The sequence below is a fragment of the Pseudophryne corroboree genome, chromosome 11 (assembly GCF_028390025.1).
Source record: "Pseudophryne corroboree isolate aPseCor3 chromosome 11, aPseCor3.hap2, whole genome shotgun sequence".
NCBI lineage: Eukaryota > Metazoa > Chordata > Amphibia > Anura > Myobatrachidae > Pseudophryne > Pseudophryne corroboree.
Window position 1 is genome coordinate 180244815 of NC_086454.1, and position 19848 is coordinate 180264662.

Below are 19848 nucleotides of genomic sequence, written 5' to 3' on the forward strand. Positions count from 1 at the left end.
AGTCATTGTAAGTGGGCGTGCAGGAACACCGTGGGCCAAATGTAATAGAGTGAGAGTTTCAAAAAGTGAGAGATTTGGTGAGGTTTTTCAGTTTTTTTTAAAGTGGTAATCATTTACACTGCTAAGCCAGGTTGATCTTGCTGTGTAAATGATTGCCACCTTAAAACAAACTGCAAAACCTTACCAAATCTCTCACTTTTTGAAACTCTCACTCTGTTACATTTGGCCCCATAAGTACAATTAGGGTTTTATTGGAGATGTTGCCCCTAGCAAGCAATCAGAATCTACTTATTTATTTAGCGCCTTCTAGATGATAATAGTTAAAATCTGATTGGTTGCTATGAGCAACATCTCTACTTCTAAAAACCCACACTTTACTAAATATAATTATAAGGGCATTGCCATGCACTCAGAGTGCAACTAAAATATCCATTACAAATGCCACTCTCTGTAGGGAGATGCGGTCATGATCCAGACAGTCAGAATACTGAGCAGGAATCCTGACGGTCAGGGTTAGGAACACTGGGGAGGGTTAGGCTACAGGGGAAGTTAGGCTTAAACAGCGGGGAGGACTGATATGGTAAGTCTGCAGGGGGGGGGGTGTTAGGGTTAGGCTGCAGGTAAGCGGGTTAGGGGAACGGCTTAAATACTTACCGGGATCCGTCAGGATGCCATGTATCGGGATTTCATACCCAAATCTTTAGAGTCTGCACTGCATGTTGACAGTGAGGATGACGTGCAATTGGTCAATAGCAGGAAACTCCCATTTATAACAAAACCTCTAAAACGGATGCAAGAGTGTTATAAAAGTGATTATTCTCTGCAATACACTATCATTTTACATGAATAAACAATGCTTCTTACTCAGTTGGGGATGGGTCAAGCCTGCACATACTCTACAGCACAGGTTCTCAAACTAGGTCCTCAGGACCCCACACAGTGTATGTTTTACAGGTCTCCTCTCAGAATCACAAGTGAAATAATTAGCTCCACCTGTGGACCTTTTAAAATGTGTCAGTGATTAATTAATACACCTGTACACCTGCTGGGTTACCTGCAAAACATGCACTGTGTGGGGTCCTGAGGACTGAGTTTGAGAACCACTGCTCTACAGGGTCATAAAATAATCTTACTCAAGTGTGCTACAATTCCCTTGTTACAGCATCCAATTCACTTGTGTGTTTGTCATCTGTTCTGTGGGCCGTTAACATTAATGTGCACGGTTTCACTTTTTGCGAATGCATGCAGAATCCTCACCTCCAGTCGCAATCCATAAGTCTCATCTCAGCCAAGGAGACAGAGCTGTAGCTCGATATTTGCGTATGTGACTGGCTCTATATTGGTCACAAAGATGGGAATGGATTTGTGATCACATTGTGTGAATCATTTCAGACTGACTCTGAATACGGCACAGAGATTAATAAACATTTACACCGTTCATACACATGCATCTCAACACACAAATATATTCACACATCTATTTATTGTAAACACATATGCATCAGAATAATCAATAGAAATCAAAGGCTCAATAGCACTGTTTTAGGCCTAGAAAATAAAATTTACAGTCCAAAAATTTCCACACAAAAATCAAGGTAATGTGTTGTAAAAAATCATTTAGCACTTTCACACAATAATTCTTCTTTAGGTCACTTCTATATTAGTAACTTTGTTGGTGACTCTGGATCTGCGAGGAATGCATTCCAGATCATATCGGCTTTCATAGATGGTGGGGCACATCTGCCACTGGTTGTTTCTGTAGATACCTAAATAGGTGTACACGTCTGGCTTGTAACTCAGGAGACACTTTACCCCTGAGCTGCGGATTGCAGCATCTGTTTGCATGATGCTTTCTTCGTCTGTGAAGTCGTCATTATATACACATATAACATGTTTGCTGTCTGGATGGTGAGGGCTCACTTTGGCTACCCTAAGGCGACCGTCAACCACTGCATTAGCTATCCCGCGCCAAGCATGGTCAACCTTGAATCCTGTTTCTAAATGCATAAGCCATTTTCCAGATTTCACTCTATAATTGAGGGCTAATTCACGAACGAGTTCATAATTAACTTTGCGCCCTGTACTCTTTAGCTTATCCCAGTCATCCTGAAGGGCCTTGTGACCTGATGCCTCTGGGGAGTACCCCGGGCCATACACAGCCACCCACCCTACTGGCCCTGATCCTTCTTGAAGGTTTCCAAAACGGGAAACCCTTGAAGGCAAATATGTTTCCAACCACTCATCAAACTCAGCTCGTGGAGTCTTTCGTGCATCAAAGATTATCCATGGGTCCATATCAGCAGCCATTGCCTCAGCAGCATATTCTTCTGCTCCTCTTGAAAACCTGTCGATCTCCTCGCAGTCCAACATTTTTGCACAGCTGCCATGATAACAATGGAATTGGTATTTTAATATTATGTCACTGTTGCCCAGGTTAGCAAATGTAGACATACAGTATATAACACTTTTGGAACATGCTATGCACTATTTTTTTTATTTATTTTTTGGGGTGGCGGGGGGTTTGGGGTAGAGACTGGAAACTGTTGTTTCCAACAAAGGAAGGATGAATTTGTCATTGATGGGGCTTTTTCTTTTCTGAATGGGATATATCAAACTGAGAAAGGTAGGACAAGACAATAATGTATTAAATGTGATACTTATTTATCTAAGTATTGTCACATCAAAATCAATATAGATATGGAGCTAAAGTGCAGTGCATATATGTTAATTCCAGAACTCCATTAATTTCAATGTGTCAGGGTTTTGGGTTTTAATAAGGGTGTTTCTGATCTTACTAGCTGGAGTGGCTTTTTAAAAAAAGAATACATTTTTAGTGACCCACATACTGAAAAACTAGTAATGTTATTACAGCAAATTTACAAAACTTGTTATTTAGCAATTTATTTAATAAATTGACATGTCAGATTCACAATACAGATTTCCTCACGACAAAGGGGGTCATTCCGACCTGATCGCATGCTAGGTTTTTTTCGCTGCGCTGCGATCAGAACTGCGCATGCACCGCAATGCGCAGGCGCATCGCACGGCTACAAAGCGGATCGTTGGTGGGCGATGGATTGACCGTTTTCTGGGAGTGTTTAGAAAAACGCAGGCGTGTCCAAGCGTTTGCAGGGCGGGTGTCTGACGTCGATTCCGGTCCCGGACAGGCTGAAGTGATCGCAAGGGCTGAGTAAGTTCAGAACTACTCAGAAACTGCACAAAATGCTTTTGCACAGCTCGGCTGCACATGCGATCACACACTTGCAAAGCTAATATACACTCCCCTGTGGGCGGCGACTATGCATTCGCACGGCTGCTAAAAACAGCTAGCGAGCGATCAACTCGGAATGACACCCCCAAACTTCAAGTTAAAATTGTCCATTCATTACTGTTAATTTAATTTACTTGAAATACTGCAAGCCAGCTATCACAAATGGATTAACACTTTGGTCAGCTGAGTAACAACAGGACAAATAAACACAAGAGGTTATATAGTGAGACGCCTCCTTCACTTTATTTATACAGGCCCTCATTCAGCTTCAGTTGCAAGGCCACCCAGCATGCAAATACCCGGCAACGATATGAACATATTGCTGATCTATGGATGCCTTCCTGCCTCCACAGCCAGGCTGCGAAGGTAGGCATTTTACGGGACACAGCGGCCAAGTTTTCGTCACCACGCCAACCCAACACCGCGTCAATGCCCCCGCTACACCTCTACCTGTCAATCAGGCAGAGGCGTTTGCATAACTGAGATGCGATTTCATCTCCCACCAACACAGAGGGGAGATGAAATTGCATCAGCTGCTACTGAGTATCCCCTAAAGTCTTTACATAGTCTCAGTTTGTAAGCTAAGTCTAATAGAATTCTGCCATGTTTGGAAAGAATTACACAGACGAGACAGATAGTAATCTATGATCAGCAGTGAATGCAATACTCTAGTGAATGAAGTGATGCTGTAAGAAACCTCTCGAGCTGCTCCTTACACCAAAAGGCACGTGGTACTCCTACTCGAAAGATGTTATTTCTACCAGAAACACCACACTGAGTGTACGTCACCTGTTTCCAAAGGAGCACACATTGATGCCACCAATACTAAGATCCAAGGGTACATAATACGAGGCCTGTACTTTTTTGGCAGCTTGTGTCTTAAGCTGGGTACACACTGGGCAATATATCAGGCATTCGTTTGAATGCCCGACATATCAATAGTGGATCGGTGGGTGTGTACGCCCGATATATCTGTGAATGATGTCGCACATCTGTCTGTATGGGCGGTCCGCCGACCACCCGTACACTTCACAAATTCAAATGCCTGCCAAGCTGGATGTCAGTACCGACATCGGTCTGCACAATGGGCAGTCGGGGGACAAATCTACTTAGTGTGTACCCAGGATTAGCATGCACTATTATTATTATTCACTAGCTGGGATACCCGGCATTGTCTGGGCTGAGGACTGGACCCTGAAGTACACCTGCAGCCTTCATTGTTTTATATTGTCCTCGCTTTTAACCCCATTCCATTGATATGCCACAGTCTGAATCCCTTGAGTACTGAGCTGCTAATAATCCTGCCAGGCACTCTGCTAAGACCCCCAATATTACTGCCAGCAGGATGACTTGTAAGATTAGATCAGTGTGTTAAATGGGGTTGGGTATGTGTGACCGGCGGTCAATATACCGACGCCGGGATCCCGGATCGAGATGGGTGGCGGGGGGCGAGCACAACAATTCCCTTGTGGGATTGCTGTGCTCGCAACGGATTCTATTCCCACTCTAAGGGTGTCGTGGACACCCATGAGTGGGAATAGTCCCTGCTAGTCGGAATGCCAACTGTTGGGATTCTAAGAGGCAGGATATAGGGGAAGGTACTCTGACCAGCGGTCACATAACTACATCTCGTTAAATGCTAATAATGCACATTATTTAATGACAAAATTTAGCATGCAAACACAGAGGGCTGACTAATATATATGGTCACTTGGAAAACTCTCTTACATCCTTGCTGCAGTCACGCTAAAAATAGGATTTTAATTACCTACCAGTAAATCCTTTTCTTGTAGACTGTAGGGGATAATGGGAATCCATTTAGTACCATGGGCATAGATGGGTCCACTAAGAGCCACGGGCACTTTAAGAATTTGATAGCGTGCACTGGCTCCTCCCTCTATGCCCCGCCTACCAGACTCAGTCTAGGAAACTGTGCCCGAGGAGATGGACATACTTTGAGAGAAGGACAGATAAGGAAAGTGGTGAGATTATGAACCAGTACACACAAAACAAGAGGAAAGCCACCCTAACCAAACTTGAAACCAGGAACAGCAACAGCTGAACCAAACAACATTAGTTAACCAAGTAACAGTGCAGGAAGAACGAAGCACCCAGTATCCCCTACAGACTACGAGAAAAGGATTTACCAGTAGGTAATTAAAATCCTATTTTCTATTACGTCCTAGGGGATACTGGCAATTCATTTAGTACCATGGGGAAGTACCAAAGCTCCCAAACCGGGTGGGAGAGTGCTGAGGTTCCTGCAGAACTGACTGACCAAACTGAAGGTCCACAGAGGCCAAAGTATTGAACTTGTAAAACTTAGCAAACGTGTTGGAACCTGACCAAGTAGCTGCTTGGCAGAGCTGTAAAGCCGAGACACCCCGGGCAGCCGCCCAAGAAAAAGCCAACGACCTAGTAGAGTGGGCCTGTACAGATTTTGGAACCGGCAAGCCTGCCGTGGAATAGGCATGCTGGATAGTGAGCCTGATCCAGTGAGCAATTGACTGCTTTGAAGCAGGACACCCAATTTTATTGGGATCATAGAGAACGAACAGCGAGTCCGATTTCCGGTGACGAGCTGTTCTCTTTACATACACCTTCAAAGCCCTCACAACAGCCAAAGACTTTGAAGTAGCAGATGTGTCCGTAACATCCGGAACCACAATAGGTTGGTTGATGTGAAATGCGGACACCACCTTAGGAAGAAATTGCTGATGAGTCCCGAGTTCAGCTCTGTCCTCATGGAAAATTAAGTAGGGGCTCTTGTAAGACAATGCCCCCAGCTCCGACACACGTCTTGCTGAAGCAAAGGCCAGCAGTGTGATGGTCTTCCACCTAAGGTACTTTACGTCCACCTCCTGTAACAGTTCAAACCAGTCCGATTGGAGGAAATGCAGAACCAAAATTGAGATCCCAAGCTGCCGTGGGAGGCACAAAGGGAGGTTGGATGTGCAAAACACCCTTCAAGAATGTCTGGACCTCAGGGAGAGAAGCCAATTGTTTCTGAAAGTAAATACAGAAGACCGAAATCTGGGACTTTTATGGAGCCTAGGCGTAGGCCCACATAGACTCCAAACTGCAGAAAAAGCAGGAAACGTCCCAGATGAAATTTCACCGCAGAATATTGTCTGGTTTCACACCAAGAGACATACTCTTTCCATATACGGTAGTAATGTTTAGACGTTACCCCCTTTCTGGCTTGGATCATGGTCGTGATGACCTTGTCAGGAATCCCTCTCCTGGCTCGAATCAGCCATTCAACTTCCATGTCGTTAAACGTAGCCACGGTATGTCTTGATAGACGAACGGGCCCTGTTGCAGAAGATCCTCGCGAAGAGGTAGAGGCCACTGATCTTCGATCAGCATCTCGAAAAGATCTGTGTGCCAGGTCCTTCAAGGCCAGTCTGGAGCAATGAGGATTGCTTGAACCTTTTCCCTTTTTATTCTTGGGATCAGAGGAAGTGCAGGAAACACGTACATCAGCTGGTAGCCTACGGAGTTGTCAGAGCATCTACCGCATCTGCTTGAGGGTCTCTCGACCTGGAACTATACCGCTTGAGCTTCTTGTTGAGTCGAGAGGCCATCATGTCGATCTGTGGATATCCTCACCGACATGTCAACCAATGGAACACCTCCAGGTGAAGGCCCCACTCCTCCGGGTGCAGGTCGTGTCTGCTGAGGAAGTCTGCTTCCCAGTTGTCTACTCCAGTAATGAAGACCGCCGACAACGCCACGGCATGTTTTTCCACCCAGAGGAGAATTCTTGACACCTCTGACATTGCTGCTCTGCTTTTCGTTCAGCCATGTCGGTTTATGTACGTTACTGCCGTCACATTGTCTGACTGGACCTGAATGGCCTGATTCCGAAGTAGAGATGAGGCCTGCAGAAGGGCGTTCCGTACTGAAGTGCCTCATAAGAGGCAACCATTTTCCCCAGAAGGCGAATGCACAGATGCACCGAGATCTGGGTTGGCTTTAGGACAGCCCGAACCATCGACTGGATTACCATTGCCTTTTCCAAGGGAAGGAACACTCTCTGAGACTGTGTGTCCAGTATCATTCCCAGGAAAGGAAGCCTCTGTGTCGGTTCCAGGTGAGATTTTGGTAAATTCAGAATCCACCCGTGATCCAGGAGTAGTCTGGTTGAGAGGCCAATGCTGTCCAACAACCGCTCCCTGGATGGTGCCTTTATCAGAAGATCGTCAGGGTACGGAATAATGTTCACTCCCAGTTTGCGGAGTAGAAACATCATCTCTGCCATCACTTTGGCGAACACCCTCGGTGCCGTGGAGAGACCAAATGAAAGGGCATGGAACTGGTAGTGACAGTCCTGCAGTGCAAACCATACCTAGTATTAGGGACCCCCAGTGACGGAGAAGCCTTGTCGATCGACCTGGGGGCTTAACCCTATATCTGCAGATATACGCAACTAAGATCTCCGTATTATCTGACTATTATGTAGTATTATTATTTTTCACTCAGTGTGCATTAGGGAACACAAATTGTTTTTTCTTACACAGAATTACCCCTCCCTTTTAGCACCTGAGTGAAATCATAATCTGATTGAGCAGCTCACCATCATATGTGCATTGTATTTAGAGAGGCATGGATGGGTCAGCATTAGGAGGGATTGCTGACTCCAGAGTGCCATTGGAGAAGTCAGGGGTGTCTCCAGGTAAGCTGGCTCTCAGATACTGTAGGAGCCATTATCATGTGGCCTTACACTGGGAATTTAGACCCAGACATATGTGTAATTATTTATGGGGTGGGTGTGTGGTGCGGTGGACCCTGTGTCTGTATGGCTGGGCGGCTTCAGGTCGGCACACCCTAACACTTTATTAACACTTATGATTTTCCCTATCACTCTGCATATATTTTTGTATTATTTTAATCACACCACTTACATAGCACGTCTGTGCTTCTTATTAACCCTTAATAAATTTCCCCTGTGTGCTGACCTGGAGTAGCCGACCTGTGCCGACGTGATGGGGTACTGCACCCAGGACCCATACCTAGTATTAGGAACCCCCAGTGACGGAGAAGCCTTGTCGATCGGCCTGGGGGCTTAACCCTATATCTGCAGATATACGCAACTAAGATCTCCGTATTATCTGACTATTATGTAGTATTATTATTTTTCACTCAGTGTGCATTAGGGAACACAAATTGTTTTTTCTTCCACAGAATTACCACTCCCTTTTAGCACCTGAGTGAAATCATAATCTGATTGAGCAGCTCACCATCATATGTGCAAACTGTAAATAAGCCTGATGAGGCGGCTAGGTCGGAATGTGAAGGTACGCATCCTTGATATCCAGAGACACTAGGAATTCCTCCTCCTCCAGAACTGAGATCACCGCTCTCAGAGACTCCATCTTGTATGCCGAATTTGAACAACAACCGTCCGGTTTCGGTACTAGAAAAGAAGTTGGAATAATACCTCTTGTTTTGCAGAAGAGGTGGAACTGGAACAATGACTTGACTCAGTACCAGTTTTTGAATGGCATCATGTAAAGTTATACTTACCTCTTGTGAAACTGGTAAGCCTGATTTGAAGAATCTGTGAGGTGGGAGCTCCTGGAACTCCAGTCTGTAGCCCTGGGAAATAAGATCTATGACCCAGGGATCCTGGCATGAACTTGTCCAGATGTGACTGAAGAATTTTAGTTGGGCTTACACCTGCCAATCTTCCAGGCATCACGGTCCGCCATCATGCTGAAGGTTTTGAGGAAGCAGAGCTTGAGCCCTGTTCCTGTGAACCGGCAGTTGCCGGTTTGCATGGTTTACCTCTAGCACCTCTGGTGGCTGTAGAAGAAAAAGGGTTGAGATTACCTAAAGGATAAAAAAAGGGGCAGACTAGATGGGCCAAGTGGTTCTTATCTGCCGTCAAATTCTATGTTTCTATGTAACCTCTGGGTTTGCCCCTAAACTTGGCCGTAGGAAAGGACTGTAAATTGGGACCTGAGTAAGCATTCCTAGCTGGGGGAGCTGCAGAAGGAAGATATGTGTATTTACCAGCAGTAGCTTTATAGATCCATTTGTCGAGTTCATCTCCAAATAAAACCTCTCCTGTGAAGGATAGGCCTTCCACGCCTTTCCTGGAGTCCACGTCAGCAGTCCACTGTCGTAGCCATAAGCCCCTGCATGCTGACACTGCCATAGCAGTGGTGCTATTAAGTAAGCCTATTTCTTTTATTGCTTCCACCATAAAGTTTGCAGAGTCCTGTATATGTTGCAGGAGTAAAATAATCTCCCCCCTGAGGCAAGGTATCTAACCCCTCAATTAGGTTACCCGACTATTTGGCAATGGCTCTTGTAATCCACCCACGTGCTGTAGTGTGTCTCTGGGCCACCCCAGCAGCTGTATACAAAGATTTGAGTGTGGTCTCAATTTTACGATCAGACGTGTCTTTCAGGGAGGCTGCACCCGGGACAGGCAATACAATTTTTCGTGACAGCCTGGATACTGATGCATCCACTATCGATGGATTTTCTAATTTTTTCCTATCCTCAGGAGGAAAAGGAAAAGATGATAACAACCTTTTAGGGATTTGACATTACCTATCAGGATTAACCCACGGTTCTTCAAACAGGGTATTTCGTTCCTTTGACACAGGAAAAGTGGCTAAGGATTTCTTTTTTATATTAAAATAAGATTCCGCACTTTCCTCTGTCACCTTATCAGGGATATGCAGAACTTCTCTGATAGCCTCTACGAGAGCCTCTATTCCCTGTGACAGAGTAACCTCCCACACCTCTGAGTCCACCTCCCCCTCCTCCGTGTCTGACCCCTCATCAGAGTCAGACTGCAGGATATTGGCCAAAGTACGTTTTTTGCGGACAAATGGCAGGGGACTGAGATGCTGGTTTGGGCACTGAGTCTCTTTTCATAAACTCAGTCATAGATTGTCTTAAGTATTGAGTCTCTTTCTCATTCCGAGATAAATTAGTAGAAATGGAGGAAACCATTCCCCTAATGGAGTCCAGCCATGCTGGTTCTGCCCCGCTGGCCTGGGAGGGGATACTACACACTAGTGAACCCACTGGAGAAGAGGAACACTGTGCCTTACATGAAATACACTGTTTGCCTGACATACTGTAACAGTGACAGCACACACACACACACACACACACACACACACACACACACACACACGAAAAGGTCAAATGTACAATTAACCAGCAAAGAGCCCTTCCAGGGAGACAGAGAGAGTACCTAGATTAGGGATTTAGTACACTAATAACCCCCCCCCCCCCCCTGCTATGACCCACTGGTACTGCTGTGATAATCTGGAGTCTCTCCGGAGGAGCCGCGCGTCCCTGTCAGTCAGCGTCTGTGTAAGCTGTAGAGGGAAATTGGCACTGATGAGCTGCTGGCTCCGCTCATAGTGAAGCCCCGCCCCTTCAATGGTGCTTGGTATTCCCGCTCTTTTTTATACTGGCTGTTTGTGTCTGAGTGCATAAAATGGAGACAGACTCCTTTTATGGCTTTGTTGCCAGTCTGGGTATTGTGTCCGCTGTTCAGCGTCTGTGTCCTTACACAGCGGGAAACGCAGTCTGCCCTGTTCAGAAACCGTGCGTCTCTGTACCCTCATGACGCCATAATGCCCGGCGACCCGCTAACCGGGACACAGGCTTTGTTCTCAGCACTCTTCTTTCTTCTGGCTCTGTTAAGGGTGGCAGTGTGCTACGGTCATCATGGTGGTGCTTGCGAATAGTTCCCTCAGGATCTATCAGCGAGGAACTATCCTATCAGCGAGGAACTGGACCATTAACCCTGAGAGAGGTTGGGCCGCTAGGATCCTTCGTTTAACCGCCATGCCGTCAAACGCAGCCGCAGTAAGTCTTGGAACAGACAGGGCCCCTGTTGCAACAGGTCCTGTCTGAGAGGCAGAGGCCACGGGTCCTCTGTGTAGCTTTTTGTTGAGACGGGACGCCATCATATCTACATGTGGCAGTTCCCATCGATTTGTAATCTGAGTGAAGACTTCGTGATGAAGTCCCCACTCTCCCGGGTGGAGGTCGTGCCTGCTGAGGAAGTCTGCTTCCCAGTTGTCCACTCCTGGAATGAACACTGCTGACAGTGCTTGCACGTGATTCTCCGCCCAACGAAGAATCCTGGTGGCTTCCGCCATTGCCACTCTGCTTCTTGTGCCGCCCTGGCGGTTTACATGAGCCACTGCGGTGATGTTGTCTGACTGAATCAGCCCCGGTTGGTTGCGAAGCAGGGGCTCCGCTTGACTCAGGGCGTTGTATATGGCCCTTAGTTCCAGGATATTTATGTGCAGACAAGCCTCCTGACTTGACCACAATCCTTGGAAGTTTCTTCCCTGAGTGACTGCCCCCCACCCTCGGAGGCTCGCATCCGTGGTCACCAGGACCCAGTCCTGTATGCCGAACCTGCGGCCCTCGAGAAGGTGAGCACTCTGTAGCCACCACAGAAGAGACACCCTGGCCCTCCGGGACAGGGTGATCAGCCGATGCATCTGAAGATGCAATCCGGACCACTTGTCCAACAGATCCCACTGAAAGATCCTCGCATGGAACCTGCCGAAGGGAATGGCTTCGTATGATGCCACCATCTTTCCCAGGACTCTCGTGCAGCGATGCACCGACACCTGTTTTGGTCTTAAGAGGTCTCTGACTAGAGTCACAAGCTTTTGAGCCTTCTCCGCCGGGAGAAACACCTTCTTCTGGTCCGTGTCCAGAATCATGCCCAGAAAAGGCAGACGCGTTGTAGGAATCAGCTGCGACTTTGGGATATTCAGAATCCAGCCGTGCTGTTGCAACACTTCCTGAGAGTGTGCTACGCTGATTAGCAACTGCTCTCTGGACCTCGCCTTTATGAGGAGATCGTCCAAGTATGGGATAATTGTGACTTCTTGCTTTCGAAGGAGCACCATCATTTCTGCCATTACCTTTGTAAATATTCTCGGTGCCGTGGAGAGCCCAAACGGCAACGTCTGGAATTGGTAATGACAGTCCTGTACCACAAATCTGAGGTACTCCTGATGAGGTGTATAAATGGGGACATGCAAGTAAGCATCCTTGATGTCCAGAGACACCATAAAATCCCCCTCTTCCAGGCTTGCAATGACCGCTCTGAGCGATTCCATTTTGAACTTGAATCTTTTCAGATAAATGTTCAGGGACTTTAAATTCAATATGGGTCTGACCGAACCGTCCGGTTTCGGTACCACAAACATTGTGGAATAGTATCCTCTTCCTTGTTGAAGGAGGGGAACCTTTACCACCACCTGCTGGAGATATAACTTGTGAATTGCCGCTAACACTACTTCCCGTTCCATGGGGGAAGCTGGCAGGGCCGATTTGAGGTAACGGTGAGGGGGCATCACTTCGAATTCCAGCTTGTATCCCTGAGACACAATCTGTATAACCCAGGGATCCACCTGTGAGCGACCCCACTGGTGGCTGAAATTTCGGAGACGCGCCCCCACCGCTCCTGGCTCCTGTGGAGCCCCAGCGTCATGCGGTGGATTTAGTGGAAGCCGGGGAGGACTTCTGTTCCTGGGAACTAGCTGTATGGTGCAGCTTCTTTCCTCTACCCCTGCCTCTGGCAAGAAAGGACGCACCTCTGACCTTCTTGCTTCTTTGTGATCGAAAGGACTGCATTTGGTGATACGGTGCTTTCTTAGGCTGTGAGGGAATATATGGCAAAAAAATTGACTTCCCAGCCGTAGCTGTGGAAACTAGGTCCGAGAGACCGTCCCCAAACAATTCCTCACCCTTGTAAGGTAACACCTCCATGTGCTTTTTGGAGTCGGCATCACCTGTCCATTGCCGAGTCCACAGGACCCTTCTGGCAGAAATTGACATTGCATTTATTTTCTAGAGCCCAGTAGGCAAATGTCCCTCAGGGCATCCCTCATATATAGGACAGCGTCTTTTATATGCCCCAGGGTTAGTAAAATGGTATCCTTGTCTAAGGTATCCATTTCCTCAGATAGATTATCTGTCCATGCTGCTACAGCACTACACATCTAGGCCGACGCAATTGCCGGCCTCAGTAGAGTACCTGAATGTGTATAAACAGACTTCAGGATACTTTCCTGCTTCCTATCTGCAGGATCCTTTAGGGTGGCCGTATCCTGTGACGGCAGGGCCACCTTCTTAGATAAGCGTGTCAGAGCTTTATCTACCCTAGGGGAGGATTCCCAGCGCATCCTGTCCGTTGGCGGGAAAGGGTACGCCATAAGTAACCTTTTGGAAATCAGCACTTTCCTATCGGGGGAATCCCACGCTTTCTCACATAATTCATTTAACTCATGTGAAGGGGGAAAAGTCACCTCTTGCTTTTTCTCCCCATACATATAAACCCTCTTGTCAGGGACAGGGTTTACCTCTGATATGTGCAATACATCCTTCATTGCTATAATCATGTAGCGGATGGCTTTAGCCATTTTAGGCAGCAATTTTGCATCATCGTCATCGACACTGGAGTCAGAATCCGTGTCGATATCTGTGTCAACAATTTTGGATAGTGGGCGCTTCTGAGGGGTGGTATTCATGTGACTGCCGGTCAGCTGACCGACAGTCACATGACCTCCTCCGTGAGCCCGACGGCTCACTATCCCGATGGTCGGCATGCCGACCAACAGGGACTATTTCCACTCGTGGGTGTCCACGACACCCATAGAGTGGGAATAGAACCCGTGGCGACCGCAGGTCGCCACCGAGCCCGCAAGGGGCTTGCTGCGCTCGCCCCTCCTCGCCGGGATCCCGGCGTCGGTATGCTGCCGGGATCCCGGCGTCGGTAATGTGACCGGCGGTCAGGAGACCGCGGGTCACCAGTACTACACCCCTTCTGAGACCCTGACGGCCTCTGCGCTGTAGGATCAGGCATGGGCTGAGACCCCGACTGTCCCAAGGCATCAGCTTTATCCAACCTTTTATGCAAGGAGTTTACATTATCATTTAACACCTTCCACATATCCATCCAATCAGGTGTCGGCGTCGTCGGCGGAGACACATCATTCATCTGCACTTGCTCTGCCTCCACATAGCCCTCTTCGTCAAACATGTCGACACACGCGTACCGACACACCACACACACAGGGGATGCTCTATATGAGGACAGGACCCCCACAAGGCCTTTTGGAGAGACAGAGAGAGAGAGTATGCCAGCACACACCCCAGCGCTATATAACCCAGGAATCACACAGTAACTTAGTGTTTACCCAGTAGCTGCTATATATATAATTAATGCGCTAAATTTATGTGCCCCCCCCTCTCTTTTTACCCTTTCTACCGTGAGTCTGCAGGGGAGAGCCTGGGGAGCTTCCTCTCAGCGGAGCTGTGGAGAGAAAATGGCGCTGGTGAGTGCTGAGGAAGAAGGCCCCGCCCCCTCAGCGGCGGGCTTCTGTCCCGCGATTTTGTGTAAAATTAATGGCGGGGGCTCATGCATATAACAGTGTCCAACTGTATATATGCTGCTTTTGCCAGGAGGTACTTAATTGCTGCCCAGGGTGCCCCCCCCTGCGCCCTGCACCCTACAGTGACCGGAGTGTGTGGGTGTAATGTGGGAGCAATGGCGCACAGCTGCAGTGCTGTGCGCTACCTCATATGATGACAGGAGTCTTCTGCCGCCGATTTTGACGTCTTCTTGCTTCAACCCGCCGGCTTCTGTCTTCTGGCTCTGCGAGGGGGACGGCGGCGCGGCTCCGGGAACGGACGACAAGGTTAGGTTCCTGTGTTCGATCCCTCTGGAGCTAATGGTGTCCAGTAGCCTAAGAAGCGCAACCTAGCCGCAGTTAGTAGGTTTGCTTCTCTCCCCTCAGTCCCACGTAGCAGAGAGTCTGTTGCCAGCAGAAACTCTCTGAAAATAAAAAAACCTAACTAAAATACTTTCTTATTAGCAAGCTCAGGAGAGCTCACTAAAAAGCACCCAGCTCTGTCCGGGCACAGATTCTAACTGAGGTCTGGAGGAGGGGCATAGAGGGAGGAGCCAGTGCACACCAGTAGTACTAAATCTTTCTTAGAGTGCCCAGTCTCCTGCGGAGCCAGTCTATTCCCCATGGTCCTTACGGAGTCCCCAGCATCCACTAGGACGTTAGAGAAAAATTATTTTTAAAACGTAACTTATTTTTTCTTTATCCTTAAAAAATATGACAAGGTATCAAGGGCACAAAACAAACATTTGGGGTGCTGAGTGTTATTAATAGTTATTATACATTGAACAAAGTTTATCTGAAAGAATCAAAAATAGTGCGGTGGTAAATTAAAAAACATTAATGTATGCTGCTGTTGGACAAATGATACAACACAACACTTTGGAAGAGATGGCTAATCACAGAGTTTTTAAAGGTTTGTACTAGCTATTGCTGCAGAGTGAGGGTCACTATAAACATAGGCAAATGCAGGGAGGGGGTTCCGGGCCTCCTCTTGGCAAGTGGCTTAAATTCTGACAGTAGCAATGGTATATACAGGTTGAGTATCCCTTACCCAAAACGCTTGGAATCAGAAGTATTTTGGATATCGAACTGCATACCATAATGAGATATCATGGCAATGAGACCCATTTTTATTTTTCCACACATTTGCACAGAACACCACTCAATAGCATACACAGCGCTCTTCTCAAATCTCCAAGATGTCCTAAAGCAGTTCCTTATGGGAGGGGACGCACTGTAGCGGGCACAAGAACTCTGCGTCCAAAGGAAGCATCCTGGGAAGCGGCAGTATTGAAGGCACAGAACCTTATGAATGTGTTCACTGAGGACCACGTAGCCCCTTGCACAATTGTTCAAGGGTCACACCACGGCGGGCCGCCCAAGAAGGTCCAACAGACCGAGTAGAATGGGCCGTAATGTGAGCTGGAGCTGATAGACCAGCCCTCACATAAGCATGTGCAATCACCATTCTAATCCATCTGACCAAAGTTTGCTTGGGAGCAGGCCAGCCCCGTTTGTGAAATCCAAACAGCACAAAACGAATCAGATTTCCTAATAGAAGCAGTTCTCTTCACATAGATATGGAGAGCCCGTACCACATCCAAAGACCGCTCTTTGGGAGACAGATCAGGAGAAACAAGTGCCGGAACTACAATCTCCTGATTAAGGTGGAACGAAGAAACCACCTTAGGTAGATAGCCGGGACGAGTCCTAAGAACCGCCCGGTCACGGTGAAATAGCAGATATGGGGAACTACAGGACAAGGCACCCAAATCCGACACTCTTCTAGCTGAAGCAATAGCCAGCAGAAACACCACCTTAAGGGAAAGCCACTTAAGGTCAGCTGAACCAAGAGATTCAAACGGAGACTCTTGTAACGCCTCCAAACCCACCGACAAGTCCCAAGGAGCCACAGGCAGGACATAGGGAGGTTGGATACACAACACGCCCTGAGTAAAGGTATGCACATCAGGTAAGGTTGCAATCTTTCTCTGAAGCCACACCGATAAGGCAGATATTTGAACCCTGAGGGAGGCCAGACGCAGGCCTAAGTCCAGGCCCTGCAGAAGAAAGGCAAACAACTTGGCTATACTAAACTTGGAAGCGTCATAATCGTTAGATGCGCACCAAACAAAGTAAGAATGCCAGACCCTATAGTAAATCCGAGCCGAAGCCGGTTTCCGGGCCCGCAACATAGTTTGAATGACCGCCTCAGAAAACCTTTTAGCCCTTAAGACGGAAGCTTCAAGAGCCACGCCGTCAAAGACAGCCGGGCTAGGTCCTGGTAGACACAGGGGCCCTGAACGAGGAGGTCTGGGCGTTGTGGAAGTAGAATTGGACGCTCTGACGATAGGCCTTGCAGGTCTGAGAACCAGTGCCATCTGTGCCACGCTGGAGCTATGAGAAGCAGAATTCCTTTTTCTTGCTTGAACTTCCGAATTACTCGGGGCAGGAGTGACACCGGAGGGAACACGTACGGCAGCCGAAACCTCCACGTTACCGCCAGCGCATCCACGAATGCTGCTTGAGGATCCCTTGTCCTTGCTCCGAAGACCGGAACCTTGTGATTGTGTTGAGACGCCATCAGATCTACATCTGGGAAGCCCCGCCTTTCCACTAGGAGTTGAAACACTTCTGGATGGAGGCCCCACTCGCCAGCATGCACATCCTGACGACTGAGAAAGTCCGCTTCCCAATTCAGGACTCCCGTAATGAATATTGCCGATATGGCCGGTAGATGGCGTTCTGCCCACTGTAGAATCCGTGAGACTTCCTTCATTGCTAGGCGGCTTCGAGTGCCGCCTTGATGATTTATGTAAGCCACTGTGGTGGCGTTGTCCGACTGTACTTGAACAGGACGGTTCTGAATGAAATGCTGGGCTAGGTTCAAGGCATCGAAGACCGCCCGTAACTCCAGAATATTGATCGAGAGGAGGGACTCCTCCTTGGTCCACCGCCCCTGAAGGGAGTGTTGCTCCAGCACCGCGCCCCAACCTCTTAGACTAGCATCTGTCATCAACAGAACCCAGTCGGATATCCAGAACGGACGGCCCCTGCACAGTTGTTGGTCCCGGAGCCACCAGAACAGCGACAGACGGATCTCCGGAGTCAATGAGATAATTTGAGACCTGTTCCGGTGAGGCAGGCCGTCCCATTTGGCTTGAATCAGCCTCTGGAGAGGGCGAGAGTGAAATTGAGCGTACTCCACCATGTCGAATACTGACACCATGAGGCCCAGCACCTGCATCGCCGAATGTATCGACACTTGTGGACGAGATAGGAAGCAACGAATCCTGTCCTGAAGTTTCAGGACTTTCTCCTGAGACAGGAACAACCACTGTTTGTGAGTGTCCAATAGTGCTCCCAGATGCACCATGCTCTGAGCAGGGATCAGGGATGACTTCTTCCAGTTGATGAGCCACCCATGGGCTTGCAGAAACCGGACCGTCACATCTAGATAACGCAGAAGAAGTTCTGGGGAATTTGCCAGGATTAACAAGTCGTCCAAATACGGCAGTATCCTGACCCCTTGACGGCGGAGTACCACTGTCATCACCGCCATGACTTTTGTAAAGACTCGCGGAGCCGTTGTTAAACCAAAAGGTAACGCCTGAAACTGGCAATGTCAGTTGCCAATCGCAAATCTTAGGTATTGCTGATGAGACACTGCTATAGAAATATGCAGGTAAGCATCCTGTATATCCAGAGAGACCATGAAGTCCCCAAGTTCCAAGGCCAGAACTACAGAGCGAAGGGTTTCCATCCGGAACTTGGAAACCTTCACAAACCGGTTCAATGCCTTGATGTTGAGAATGGGCCGGGAGGACCCATTCGGTTTCGGGACTAGAAACAGCGGAGAATAGTACCCCCGGCCCCTCTGCGCAAGAGGCACCTGTACTACGACTCCTGTATCCAGGAGGGTCTGTACCACTGAATGTAGAGTGTTTGCCTTTGTCTTGTCCAACATCTGTCTGGCAAAATCGATGAGGGGGTCGGTTTTTGAAGGCTATGGCGTAATCTCGAGTGACAACTTGCCGTACCAAGGCATCTGAAGTGGTCTTCAACCATTCCTGGGTATACCATAGAAGCCGGCTCCCCACCCTGGGATCCCCCAGAGGGAGGCCCGCACTGTCATGCAGCAGGCATATCTGTCTTGGAAGCTGGCTGACGGGCCGCCCAGGCTCTTTTGGGTTTAGGCTTACCAGGCTTGGAAGTGCGGGCCTGCTTGTTGTACGCCTGACCTTTTGCTTTAACTGAAGGACGAAAGGGGCGAAAGGAAGTACCTTTAGCCTTCGACACAGAAGGAGCAGTACTTGGCAGATAGGCAGTTTTGGCAGTAGCCAAGTCAGCCACAATCTTATTTAAATCCTCCCCAAACAGAATATCTCCCTTAAAAGGGAGTACCTCCAGGGTTTTTCTAGAGTCCAGATCCACAGACCAGGATCTCAGCCACAATATCCGGCGAGCCAGGACTGATGTAGTTGAGGCCTTGGCTGCCAGGATACCGGCATCAGAAGCCGCCTCTTTAATATATCGAGAAGCTGTGACAATATAAGACAAGCATTGTCTAGCATGGTCAGAGGAGATTTCAGCATCTAATTCCAAGGCCCATGCTTCAATGGCCTCTGCAGGCCAAGTAGCTGCAATAGTGGGCCTTTGTGCAGCACCCGTGAGGGTGTAAATCGCTTTCAGACAACCCTCCACACGTTTATCCGTAGGCTCTTTTAGAGACCCGACAGTGGTGACCGGCAGAGCTGAGGAAACCACCATACTAGCCACATGTGAGTCCACTGGGGGAGGCGTTTCCCAATTGTTAGACAGCTCCGGCGCGAGGGGATAGCGAGCTAGTATCTTCTTTTGAGGCGCAAAATTCGTACCCGGGTTTTCCCAGTGTTCCTGACGTATATCAATTAGGTGGTCAGGTTTAGGTAAAACTTGTTTAATCACCTTCTGACGCTTGAACCTATCTGGTTTCTTAGGAGGAACGGATGGCTCGGGATCATCCGTAATCTGTAAAATTAACTTAATAGCCTCCAAAAGATCAGGAACATCCACATGTGAACCACCCTCCCCATCAGCCGTATCTGAGTCAGAACCTGTGGGGTCAGTGTAAGTGCCGTCTTCATCCGACGAGGTGTCAGTGACAGCAGTTGATTGTGAGGA

The 19848-nt window shown here is 48.2% G+C and overlaps 1 protein-coding gene across 1 annotated transcript in view; it reads right to left on the bottom strand.

The window, feature by feature from the left end:
- Positions 1 to 1464: 1464 nt before the first annotated feature.
- Positions 1465 to 19848, bottom strand: part of C11H11orf68 (chromosome 11 C11orf68 homolog) — a 63421-nt gene continuing 45037 nt past the window's right edge. The window contains exon 2 of the mRNA XM_063945123.1: positions 1465 to 2380. Within this exon, the coding sequence (XP_063801193.1) occupies positions 1645 to 2370 (726 nt within the window). The 5' untranslated portion in view covers positions 2371 to 2380 and the 3' untranslated portion in view covers positions 1465 to 1644. The remainder of the gene's footprint in view (positions 2381 to 19848) is intronic.